Source organism: Papio anubis, chromosome 9 (genome assembly GCF_008728515.1).
Source record: "Papio anubis isolate 15944 chromosome 9, Panubis1.0, whole genome shotgun sequence".
Taxonomy (NCBI): domain Eukaryota; kingdom Metazoa; phylum Chordata; class Mammalia; order Primates; family Cercopithecidae; genus Papio; species Papio anubis.
In genome coordinates this window covers 8457523-8471793 of record NC_044984.1, presented here as the reverse complement: position 1 = coordinate 8471793, position 14271 = coordinate 8457523, and the positions used below count along the sequence as shown (strand labels likewise).

The following is a 14271-nucleotide window of genomic DNA, read 5'->3' as shown; positions in this document are numbered from 1 at the left end:
GGATCACAGGAGGTCAGGAGTTCAAGACCAGCCTGGCCAACATGATGAAACCCCATCTCTACTGAAAATATACACACACACAAAATTAGCTGGGCATGGTGGTGCATGCCTATAATGTCAACTACTCAGGAGGCTGAGGCAGGAGAATTGCTTGAACCTGAGAGGTGGAGGTTGCAGTGAGATGAGATGGTGCCACTCTACTCCAGCCTGGGTGACAGAGTAAGACTCTGTCTCAAAAAGAAAAAAAAAAAAATGTGTAATATATTCCAAAAGGTATCATATTGCTCGGAGAAATTTAAAAGACCTAACTAAATGAGAGATAAATCATGTTCATTAATTCTAACAATATTATTAAGACGTCAATTCTCTCAGATTAATAAGAGTCAAAGCAATCCTGGCCAAAATCCCATTAGGCATTTTTGAAGAAATTTTGAGAAAATGCAAGAACCTGGAATAGCCAGTATACTTTTGAAAGAGAATGGATTGGGAGAATTGGCACATTTGATTTCAAAGGCTACTATAAAGCTACAGTAATTGAGACATTATGGTACCATTACAAGAATAGGCATATAAAATGCTGTCAGAATAGAGAATCCAGAAATTGACTGACACAGGTAGGTCAATTAATTTTGTACAAAGGCACCAAAGTAGCTCAATGAAGAAAAGGAAAGTCTTTTTAACAGCTAGTGCAAAAACACCTGGATATCCATATGGAATAATAGTGAACCTCAAATTTTTTCTCACTTATATAGGAAAATTAACTTGAAATGTATATAAGCTAAACATAAAACTATCAAGCTTCTAGAAGCAACTATATGAGAAAATCTCCGTGCTCTTAACATAGGCAAAGATTTCTTAGCTAGAACATCAAAAAGTATGAATAAGGAAAAAATGATGTTAGGCTTCAGTAAATTTTTATTTATTTATTTATTTATTTATTTTTCCATAGGTTATTGGTGAACAGGTGGTGTTTGGTTACATGAGTAAGTTCTTTAGTGATGATTTGTGAGGTTCTGGTGCACCCATCTCCTGAGCTAAAATTTTAACACTTCTGCTTCTTGAAAGACACCATTAAGAAAATGAAAAGGCAAGACATAGCCTGGGAGAAAATATTCATATTATCTATATCTAACAAAGGATTTGTATCCAAATTATATAAGGAACTCTTACAACTCCATTATCAGAAAACAGATGAACTCAATTTTTTAAGTGGGCATATGAATGTTTTACAAATATACACATGGCCAATAAACCCATCAAAAGAGGTTCAGTATCATTAGTCCTCAAGGAAATGCAAATTAAAAATGACAATGAGATACCACTATACAGCTCCTATAATGGCTACAATTAAGAAGACACAATATCAAGTGTTGAAAATGATGAGGAGTAAATGTAATTTTCATATGTTGCAACTGGGAAAGTAAAATTATGCCACTACATTGGAAAATAGTTTAGAAGTTTTTTATAAAAGTAGGTCAGGTACGGTGGCTCATGCCTGTAATGACAACACTTTGGGAGGCCAAGGCTAGAGTATTGCTTGAGGCCAGGAGTTTGAGACCAGCCTGGGCAACATAGAGAGACCCCATTTATTAAAAAGTAGATAAATAAAAGTAAACATACACTTACCAGAGGGCCCAGCAATCGGACTCCCAGGTATTTACTAAAAAGAAATTAAAATATGTCCACACAGATACTTGCACACAAATGTTCATGGCACCTTTATTCACAATAGCCAATAAATGGAAACACATCACATGTCCACAGGTGGATGAAGAAACAAATTGTGGTATATCTGTACAATAGAATACTACCTAGTAAGAAAAAGAATGAAATACTGATACACAAAAGCATAGATAAAACTCAAAAACATGCTGAGTAAAAATAACCAGATACAGAAGAGTACATGATGCATTAAATTCTAGACTAAGGTAAACTAATTTGTAGTGATAGAAAGCATATCACTAGTTGCCTGGGGCAAAGTGGGTGGGGAAGTACAGAAAGGAACTTTTAGAGATGATGAAAATATTATATATCTTGATTTCATACTGTGTAAGATATATATATAGAGATAGATGTTAAAAGTCATATTCTTCATGACTTAAAGTGAGTGCATTTTATTGCATGAAAAGTAAAACTCAATAAAGTTAATTTTTAAAATGTCAAGGTCAAGAGAAAGAAAGCCTAAAGAACTGTTTCAGATTAAAGGAGACTAAAGAGACATTACAATCAAATGCACTGCATTATCCTGAACATGGAGTTTTTAAAAATACATATAAATGACATTATTGGGACAATTGACAAAATTTGAACATGGATTACAGATTAGATCATCGTACTGTAATAATGCTAAATTTTCTGAGTTTGATAATTGCACTGTGATTATATAAAACAAAGTCCTTGATCTTGGAAAATATTTAGACAAAGGGGCATGAAGGCCTCAACTTATTATTAAGTGGAGGATAGAAAGAGAGACAAATATAAAGCAGAGCAAAATATAAACAACTAGTAAGTATGAGTAAAGATTATATAGAAGTTCCTTGTACTATTCTTGCAACTTTCAGTAAGTTTCAAGTTATATTTTATAGCAAAACAAACGTTTTAAAAGATGAGGTAACTTCTAGATGGGAAGAAAAAAATAACTATATTGTAGCTCACAACTGCTTATCAAAACCAGAAGATGCTGAAATAATTTATCCTATTGATAAGAAAAAGACCCAGGATATAATATCAGAGTTCTCTAACTGGTTCTATAGGTAGTTCCAAGAATTTAGAAAGAATGAATAATTCCTCAGGGACATTAAAGGAAGGAATAACCACTCTCAAAAGAGAAAATCTCCTCTTTTCCAGGAAGAAAGACGGCATCTGATCGTTACAGTCATAGTCCAAAAGAATTTTCTTTTTCTTCCTGTTCATCTTTATTTTTTCAAGAATTAACTAAGTCCTGTAGTTAAAAGCAATGATTTATAATCACAAATTATTATAGGAAACAAAAAAAGAAAACATTCCATTTTCACCTTTTCTTCTTAGCGCACACTGAATCAGAGAAAATAGAGTCAGTTCTCTTCTCACAGATACAATTGTACTTTTGAATGCAATCAATAGTTGCCATTCTTGTTGAGGTCAAAAATGCACATTCTCCTCTCCCAGAAGAAGAACGCATTATTGTAGAATTACTGTAGAACAGAAAACATATGTAGCCAGCTGTTTAATTCCAAAGCTTACAGTTACATAAATCATGATTTTTTTTTAAATTCTGTTACCTAAATGTCTAGAATATGGAAATGTTTATCATAACTTCATCACTAAAATATTTTCTTTTGTTCTTAGTCCATTAAATAGAATCATGACCTCTTAATCACACCCACAATCTCCCATTTTATTCCACACTGACAATTTTTGGTCAGAAGGCAAAAGTACCTTGCAGTATTGCAATGAAATTATGATATATTGCTTTCCTGTGCTAATTTTTTTTCAATAAAAGTGAGAGATTAAAAAGAAGGTGGCCAGGTACAGTGGCTCACACCTGTAGCCCCAGCACTTTGGAAGGGCGAAGTGGGCTCATCACTGGAGCCCAGGAGTTCAAGACCAGCCTGGACAACATAGTGAGATCCCATCTCTACAAAAAATACAGAAATTACCAGATTATCAGGGTGTGGTGGCACATGCCTGCAGTCCTAGCTACTCAGGAGACTGAGCCGGGAGGTCGGGGCTACAGTGAGCTGAGATCATGCCACTGCACTCCAGCCTGGTGACAAAGTGAAATCCTGCCTCTAAAAACAATAAAAAAGAGAGAGAGAGAGAGGAATTGAATATGTGTAACATAGATAACCAGGGCTCATGTATATATATTGTAAGAAGAAAAGGGAAGAATTGGAATATAGTCAGAGACGAGATTGATTGTTTGTGTTCGGTCTCCTTTCTTCCCCCACCCTATAGCTAGGAGTTATTAGCTAATGACAATTCTTTGAAAAATATCTAAAGCATGACTTCTATTTTAGTAAAATGGTTGATTAAGTGAGTTCTTTAAAAACAATTTAAAATACTGAATAAAAAATGTTAAGCCTTCTTGAATAACTTCATAAACTGATAAGAAGCAGATTCATACTCAGGCTGAATATGAAGTAAAGTAAACCCACTGCAGAGAACAAGTGAAGCACTGAAGATAGTTTTTCCCTTAATGGATGTAGTAGGCTGAAATGAATTCCACTCAAGATGGAGATTCTAAGTAGAAGATAAGCTACATAGGACTGAGAACCCAAAGGGATATACGTTCAGTATAAACCACCTAGAATTATCCTGAACCTTGGATCTAAGCAGAAAAGAAAACTGATAATCCAACTTAAGAACTCAAAATCAAAAAGCATCCCTCATATGTTTGCATTTGCTGTATTACTTAAGAAAGTTCAAATCTGCTACAGGAAAATAAAGAAACAGGTAAGGAAGATAAATGAAGCCAAGTAGCTTGTAAGGCACAGGTAGAACTCACAAGATGTGTTAGGTGTGAACAGGTAAAATTAGTAACATATGAGGTGTTAGATATAGATACCGTAAATAAAGTATGTGTGCATTAAACATAGACAAAAAAAGAAGGGATCAAATAGACACTAAACATACACAAAATATACATGAGGCTCATACACACTCAACATTCATGAGGTCTTAAATTCACCACCCATTGGTGATTCCCATTCTGGTCTCTGCCCAAGAAACACAAATTAAATCCACAGCTGCTCATCAGGTTAACTGGAAACGTACAGCTGTGGCCAGGCTTACACATTCCTGTAAGACAGAATCTTCCCTGTAGAAAAACACGTGTGCTGGCCACAAAAACTTTGTCTGTTGGGTCCCCTTACTCACACCACAAGATGGCCCCATATCATCATCAGGGGAGGATGATGTCGTATGAAGACTGCGTAACCCAAGATTCAGGTGATCCTTTCACCCTGCACCTTATCCCGAGTGCAACAACTTATCCTCTCTTTCCCTTTGCACTGTGCTATGGGTTTTACACTGGTTTAACCATCTGTGATTTGATGATCTTAATTGGGCCTGTAAGCCCTTCTGTTCTGTGACCTCTGGAATAGTCTGCCTGGGAGTGTGCTTGAAGAATATGATTACATCAAGGTAATTCCCTCTGCATGACATCTTTTGCAGGTTTGCAGTCCAGAATTACAATACTTGCAGAACCCACACTTAAAATTATAATAATTAAGATTTTTTAAAAGTCAGTGAATAGTTTAACCAGATTAGAACTAAATGTAAACCCAAGAGTTTACTAATAATGTCCTTCAAAATAGAAGGTCTATAGTGAAGGTGTATATACATATATATTACATGTTTTATATGCTATGTGTGTATAAACTAATCATATAAAGTAACTCGAAATAAATTTTTTGGATACTCAGGATACTCATTTGTGGTTGTGGGTGGGATCATTATGGCTGACTTATAGGATGGTCCAATCAGTTCGTACCACCCACCTTCCTTTATGATTTTGTTTCATTTTATGTACCTCATAATACATATTTCTGGGCATGTGTTTAGCATGATACTTTTAAAATTATTATTAATAACTCTTTATGGCCTTCTCTTCCTTTTCTACCTATACTTCCTAAAACACTCTTACTCATTGTTCTAATTGTTACTAAAGACTCCTGCTTAAAAATGAGTTAAACTGTGTGAAATGAGAAGAGATTCTCTTTAGACACAATCCTTTCACCCTCCCACACCAGTGTTATAGTTTGACTGCATTCCAGACACTTACATTCCAGGAGATGTGCCATTATCAATCCACTTCCACTTACTTTCCCTTTTATCATACGATAATCCAATCCAGTAATTATTTTCATAAATCTGAGATTGAATGAAGGCCTATAATAGAAACAAAACATATTAAGTGACTAAATTCCCATCTGTGTGATGAGTGAGAACAAGCACAGGTCAAGAGGCCGGCTGTTTCTATGGTCAGTACTCTGCTACTCTCCATATCATCCTTCATCCGTTCTCGCTAGAAAAACCTCTCTTCCCTAGATCCCTGCCTTTCCATTTCCCAAAGTCATTTCCCCCTCGTATTAATATATTATTCATTTATGTTAAAAAAAAATGGCTGTCAGTATCACAGATTATTTAAAACATGGAAAGTTTCAAATCCAAATATCTACCAACAGGAAAGTTGTTAAATATTTTTATAATGCTTTATGAAACTATCCAAAATCACACTCCAGGAGAATACTTAGGATGTAGAAAATCGATCATCACTTAATCTTAAGTGAAAAAAGGAGTCCTCAGAACAAATCTAGTAAAATAAAAAGGTGTGTGTATGATAGGGGTGCAGTAAAATCTTCAGCCCCATAAGAGGAAGCCTTGCTATAGTTCCACAGCTGGAATGGGTGAAGTATTTGAAAGTATTTACTATGTCTAAAATGTAATATATCCAAGTGACATATTACATAATGTCTGACTAAATGACTAAATATATTTTAAAATATAAGTTTAAATGTAACTGTTTTACACTTGATATGAAATTATCATATGAAATTATTTCATAACTTGATATCATGAATTCTTTTATGCTATGATTTTAAACATTCATTAGATTTGCATATATATTTTCTGTTGTTTTCCTAAACAATAAATAAAGGTTTCAGGCTAATCTTTGCAAACATATCTCTATAAAAACATGTTTTGAGTATTTGGATAACTTTTATTAGTAACACTTTTTTAAAATTTTAAACAATTTTTTAAAAATTCAATATTGTTATATTCAATATTGTTATCACTATCATTCAGTATTGTTACACTATGTCACTATATTTTCTCTTTTTACAATTCTGTTTTAAAGATACACATCTTGAGATAATATATAACAATGTTAAGTGAGTGTTACCTACGAATGCAATGAAAATCACTATTGAGGCAAATTGGTAAAGCTGTTATCACTTTTATGTTCCTCATTATTATCTCCATTTTGAAGATAGGCTCAGAGAGGTTAAATAAATACTAGAGGTCATCCATCTCCCTTTCTAAGGAGTCTGCAGTATAACCACTCATAGGGAGATGATTTGCAAAGACGCAAACAGCATCCTTAATAATAATGGTCATCACGATAGATAACATGTATTGAATATTTAGTAAGTAGCAGAATTATATGACCACTAGCAGGGAGTGTTTCCTGGGAGCCTCTTAACTATACCATTTTGCTCACACAACAGACACACAAAGACTAGCTAAGGTCTCTCATTCTGGACTCCAGTCTGTCTTCAATATCTTAGGTCCAACATTGAGAGACAGAGTCCAAGAGAATAAAAGTGAATGTAAAATACCAGTTCATCTTTGTCATCTATCTTCAAAAGAGATGATCTACAATGTTGACAAGTTTGTTTACATCCCTTCCAGTCTTTCTTCTGCATGGTAAAATAATAACAGTTTACTCCACAGCAGGACCAATGGTCTTCAGAGAATTTGCCTACAATATATTAGGTGAATCATCAAACTTCTTGTCATCTGGTATTCTGCTAACCAGAGCAATATGTTTCTTAGCCCTCCATAACTAAATAAAATCCCAATAGCAATCAATAATGATAATACGAGGTTCATCAAGATTCTGGAATACAAGAGATACCTTCACTCCCATGTCCAATGCAGCATTATTCACAATAGCCAAGCTATGGAAACAACCTAAATGTCCATTGATGGACGAATGGCTAAGGAAAATGTGTTATATACAAAAAACAGAATATTATTCAGCTTTTAAAAGAAGTAAGTCCTTCTGTATATGACAACATGGATGAACCTTGAGGACATAATGCTAAGTGAAATAAGCCAGTCACAGAAGAACTAATACTTTATTATTCCAATTATATGAGGGATCTAAAATAGTTAAACTCACAGAAGCATATAATGGTGGTTGCCCAGGGTTGGAGGGAAGTGGAAATGAAGAGTTGTTCAATGGTATAAAGTTTCAGTCATACAAGATGCCTAGGTTCTAGAGATCTGCTGTACAGCGTAGTGCCAATAGTTAATGATACTGTATCGTACACTTAAAAACTTATTAAGAGGGTAGATCTCATGTTGTGACCGCAAATACATAAATAAATAAAAAGACATGAGGAAACTTTTGGAGATGATGGATATATCTATTACTCTGATTGTGGTGATGGTTTCATTTCTGTCCAAATTCATCAAATTGAAAACATTAAAAATATGCATTTTTGTATATCAATAATAATAAAATTGTCTAAAAATAATAAAACTGAATTAAGTTTTTAAAAAAGATTTTAGAATGTTTTCTAAATAAAAGAAAAAATTTTTTAAATTTTTTCTTTTCCTCATATATTTTATACCATACTAAATTTTTAAAATATTACTCAACCTTTAAAAATGGAGATGGTAAATTTCTACTAATTACCATGCCTAAATGAGATTAAATATACAAAAGTTCTTTGTAAACTCTAAATCCTAAACAAATATTTAGTAATTGTTGATTAACCAGGTCAATTAATTCCATCATTATGCAAGATAATAGAGTTTACTGTAGGAGATTTAATATTTTTATACCTTAGGTGCTTTTAATGGTATCATCACACAGAGTCGCACAAACATTAACACTATGGCAAATCTTGTAGATGTGCAGGAGGGAGTACATAGTGATCACAAATAGACCAAATATGTGAAATCAAGGCAGAATGGAAACACACATACGTGCATGACACACACAATTATCTTTATAACAGCATCCAAATAAAAGTCCTTGTGCCCATTTTAGTGCAAATATATTTTAACTGAAAACCTCCATATTCTATGTCAGCAAAAAGTGGAAGTCTTTAATTTGCTCACAGGACCGAAATGATCAGAATTTTCAGGGGAGTTTACATACTAGTTCACCTTTTGGGAGCAGTAATAATGAAAGACATGCCAATGAGTTTTGGGAACTATAGGCTTTTACTAATCCAAACATGGATCCTGGAGTCCCAATTCCGTATTTGAAACAAGCAAACCTCCAAGATACCCACACTACATCTATAAGGCACAGACTAAAAGTTGCCCAGTAGACCTCACAGATCACTAATACATATCATAAGCCTGTTTATTAGGCTTCAAGGATTATGGAGGGGAAGAAATAATGTAAAATCATGCAATCTTTCTTTCAAGATTTCCTTCGTACCTGTATTTTGCAAAAATTTTAAAACGATCTCATTTTCTCTATGACATCTGCTCTTTAGCATGAGGAGTGAATCCAGTTCCTTTTTCTGCAGAAAGCTGTCTTTTTTGAGAATGTCATATTTTAAAGTCTTATTTGTCAAAAGCTGCTCTTTTAAGTAGTTATCATTTTGCATGATGTACTTTTCACTACAGTTTCTTAGAATTTCCTGCTGTTCATGTTTTTCTTGAACACACTGAAAGACTAAAATAGCATACATATAATACAAATAACTACTCATAATAGTTAAATATTGAAATTTAAGACAAAGGAAAAAATTTTACTCTGACAACCATTAATCATTACTTTAATTCGTTATTACTTTAATTACTCATTTGACATTTAGAAAGTAATACCTCAACAAACTGACCATAAAAAGGGAAACATAAATTTCTCACCATTAGCAACTTAAGTGTAGGATAAATAAAATAAAATATCTGAATAAAATTATGAAGGTGACACCTTATTTCTCAGTTTAGTTCATTTTTAATAACACATCATTTATAAATAAGCACGAAAGTAAAAGTCAATTTGCCAACATTTAACCACATATCTTCTGCATATGAAAATCTGAACTAAGAAACATGAAGGGATAGCACGATTATTATTGGAGCAGATAGAATATCCGCAGCAGAAAAGAGAGTAAGATCCAGACATGTAATTTTATCTGAATATAAAATATCAGTGATTTTTCTCTAAAGATATGAGGAATTCAAACAAAAGATAAAGTTTAAATTTAATATTATGTAACAGCATGTGCAGATTGTTTTACTAAACCATTTCGTCATTACATACTTTGAGAAATGTCAAGAGAAAGCCATAATTTCTTTTGAACAGTTGTCCCTCAAAGAATGTTTATCTCAGATTCACAATAATCAAACCCAAATGGCAGAATACATGTATTACTCAATCCTCTATGAGAAGGAATATTACCATGTATTATACACAGTGAGACAGCTCATCACAGATTCAGGGTCAAGGTTAAGTACATTAAAAATGACACTGTGATATGCCCAGAAAAAAGTCACCAACAAAGGCCAAAGCCACCTGGGACACTCTCTGATTACAGACGGGGAACAATGGATGGAGCATGGTTAATATCTGCACAATCAGGGGTTACTGCTGCTACTCAGACAAGAAAGCTGTATTTTACTACTCACTCTTTGTCACCAACACTGTGACTATCATCAGAAGAAATAAACAGAGGATCCCAAGAGTCACTGCAATGAGACGCCAGGGCACTGAAAACTCTTTAAATACAAAAATAAGGAAAATAATCACCAGGGGAAGAGCTCGGCTCACTACTAACCTTGACCTGAGAAACCATTTGAAACAAAGAGACAATCTTCTCTAAAACTTTGACAAAAATATATCACATAAGTATATTTAAATGTGTAATCTGGAAGTTACATGCATGCATTGTAGAAATCCCACACACAGGAATAGTTCTATAGGATTTAAAAAGTCCATCCCGCATAAAAGCACCAATAGCAGTAGACACAAAACATGTAGTAAAATCTAAGCTAACATGCATGCTCCTTCCTGTGATCACAACTAATCATGAAGAGAAAGGAAAAAGCAGTCAATAATGCTAAGAAATTAGTAGTCAAATAGTGGATATTCTGAAGCTGCAAATACGGATGGCTCCATCTTTGAGGGAGTTTCTAGAAATCAACTTTTCTTTCTTTTTCATCAATTCTGTTTTTCTCTAAACAATACTATAGCCTTTCGCTTTTGATATCCTCAGTGTCTGAAAGTTCTATCTCTGATTATATTAAAGCAGTAAAAGTTATTCTCATTGTAGAGTTTAACAATGATCATATTTGAAGGGAGAGAGAGAGCAATAGAAAAATTAGAATGCCCTTTTGATTCAAACATTGTTTCTGCATCATTGCCATTAAGATTTGGTAAATACTTAAGGCATATAAAATATCTTCTATCTGCATAAAAATGTTGTTTTAACATTGATTTTTCATTTCTTACACACTCTTTTATACTTTTACGTCTCTAAGAAAACGTAAGGTTTTCTTCAGACTCTAGTCTGTCCTTTATTATCAAGGCCTCACAAATTCTTCTTGACTAGATTTAAATAAAAACATTCTAATAGCTTCTCAAATTTAAAAGAATTCACTCATTTCTCCATCCTCATAACTTAAAAAAAATACTTCTACTACTCTACCCCATTATAGTTTCTTATTACCAGCCAAAAACCAGAAGTACAGATAGGAATCTTTTTTCAAATGTCAAAAGTTTGACAATCCATAAGAAACAGGTGAATGTAGATGCTTAAAATGCATACCTTTGTCATCAGTTTTCCCAGGCCTTTGAGTATCATCATGCCTTAATCTATTCTGTGACTCTGAAGGAGACTGCAAAAATCTCAGGGTTGAATAAACCTCTCCCTGATCATTCATCTTTAGAGTAAGAAGATAAGTTTTGCATTCAAATCCTGCAACAGGATGGCTTCTGTTGAAAGAAAAATTAAAATGTCAGCCAATAGGAACACACCAGGATTTGATGCTGAGAGATGTGTGTGTGTCTGTCTGTGTCTGTTGGTGTGTGTTTATTAACTAAGTGCCTAAAGCATGTAGAGTGAGCCTCATTTATAGAAGAAATGAAAAATCTTTCAACATTTTTGTTAAAGTCATTTATACTTCTAGTGATCACAGTCATAATAATTAGAAAATAGAGAAATGATGAGAAAAAAAATCTACCAATAGATTATTGTTCTATTCATCCAGCCAATTTTGCTCAAAATATTCAAAATACATATACAAATGTTGGGCAAAATTGATACCACCGTAAATCACTGAAACACTTTAAAACTATCAGTTCAACAAGAAATCTAAATTCTGAAAAAATAAAAATAGCTTGGCTTTTTAAAACTTACATGTATTCTAACATACATATAAATATAACAAAGTTCTTGCATTCTTTTCAACCATACTTGACTCTACCAGAGTGTTTCCCAAAATGTATCACATATACCCTCTACAAAAGAATTATTTGAGGGTTAATATTGCAAATTGGTTAACATTCCAGATTCAGTGCCTTTTGCAAGATGTACTAAATAAAAATCACTTCGGTTGGAGCCCAGACAAATGTATTTTTAATCTCAAATGATTCCATGTACATTAAAATTTTAGAAATAATCTTCCAGTATATTATATTGCCAGAGAAGCCTAAATGAAAATAAAAGTTGTCAACAGGCAGTCATTAATGTCCATAAAAGATTCAATTTATTAATAAATGTCAATACAGAAAAGAATAATTAAATAGCAAATACCTAAAATTTACTTCTTATGTTAGTCAATATAAAAAGATGATACCCAAGAAACGAGAAATATGAAAAAACAAATTGCACATGTAACCATATTCTTTTCTAAATTTTTTTAATTTACAAAATTTTCTAACCCAGTCACATTTTTGCTAATTTCCTAAGAAAAATAAGTATTTTCCACTATCGAGTCATTCAAGATGGATAAAATATATAAATCGTTAGACTTCAGTAAAAAGTAATTAACCCCTCAAATCTCTATTCTTTATTTTGATAACACAAAGCAAAAGTCATAGCATATTGAGAAAGAGAAAATAACTTTTTGTTAATACTGAACTACAATTTCCTTCAGAGTAATGCAGCTCTAATAGAATCAGTAGCGAATGCTTTCCTGTCATTCCTGTTATAATGCTAAGTCATTTGTAATTAAATGCCATATTTCTAGAATTAGTAAGACTAAGGATAATCTGGTAGAAAGATCTGAGAAAATAAAAGCGGATATTACCTGTATCTGTGCTATGCAGTGGTGCAGGTGGAGAAAGCTGATTTCAAAATGAGGGAGAAGCTGGCCTTTCCGGTCCTGGATCCCTAAGGGGTTATAACATGAAAGGCAGAAATAAATTGTCTTCGAATGTTATTCTAACTCAAAATTTTCTGCCCCACCTCTTGACCAAAGTGGTAAGAGGAAATTGTATGATGAAAGCTGATACTGATGGGAAAGGAAAGATGGTCAAGAGCTGTAGATTCTCTATCTCAACTAACAACCACTTAGTACTCTTTGCAAAATAAAGTTCAAAATCAGTATTTGAGGGCTGAAAAGATAAAATTTTGTACACATCTTTGGAGAAAATAAAACTAATATCATTAACAAAAAACTAACATAGAGAAACTGCTGGTAAAAGAGATGACTAAAATGTCTACGTATAAAAATATAGACATATATAAAAGAAGTGTAATGATTAAAATATTTAGCTCTTAGTTTAAATAATAGTCTCTCTGTTAGAAATGTTCTCCTATATGTCACTATTTTTTTAAAAGTTCCTTTTTCTATCTATGTTTATTTCAGGTAAATGTATTTTTTAAAGTTACTTTAAAACATCCATAATTCCACTATAAAATTGTGGCATATATTCTTCCAGTTTTTTCTCTGTATGTTACATTTACTATCAAGGTTGGTATCATTCCTTACACAGTATTTTTGATTTATTATTTTCTAATAAATAATATGTATTCCATTATTTTAAAGAAATTCATCTGAAATGTTATTTTTAAAATATTACTCACAGGGACAAACCACCATTTATTTAGGCAATCCACTACTGTTGGATACTTAAATTGTTTTCAATTTTTTGCTATTGTAAAATCTATTTGGTCTGTACTTTTGAATATTTTGTTAGGGAAACTTTTTAAGCATAAAATTAGATGTTCTTTAAAGAACTTTAATATATGTCACCAAATGCCCTCCAGAAAAGATGTTCCCATTGATATTCCATCAGTTGTGTGTGAAAATGTTCACATTTGATTTTTTCAGAAAAAGATACTGGCAAATTATTTCTCTACTTGAAGTCTACGAAATCTCACTTCATAAATCTGTCCCTAAAACCTTCCCGCAAGGCCTCACATTTTCACCTATGTTGAAAACTTTAAAAAATTCATTTTTATCACTCTACCATGAGGTGGACCCTGTCAGAATGTACTGAGATCTCTCATTGACTTTCACTTTTACTGGATTCAGTTTTTTTCAATCTTCTGATTACAGTTCTAGGAAACCAATTGAAATTGTTCTTCAAATCAG

The 14271-nt window shown here is 33.0% G+C and overlaps 1 protein-coding gene across 1 annotated transcript; it reads right to left on the bottom strand.

The window, feature by feature from the left end:
- Nucleotides 1-203: 203 nt before the first annotated feature.
- LOC101013367 (killer cell lectin-like receptor 2) lies at nt 204-13064 on the bottom strand. Its single transcript, XM_003905987.5, has 7 exons — nt 12982-13064; nt 11499-11665; nt 10360-10449; nt 9164-9403; nt 7323-7465; nt 5765-5871; nt 204-3173 (listed from the first exon to the last, which is right to left on the bottom strand). Exons 2-7 carry the CDS (start codon nt 11611-11613, stop codon nt 3011-3013), a joined length of 858 nt encoding a protein of 285 aa, XP_003906036.1. The 5' UTR covers nt 11614-11665; nt 12982-13064; the 3' UTR covers nt 204-3010.
- Between the last annotated feature and the right edge of the window lie 1207 nt (nt 13065-14271).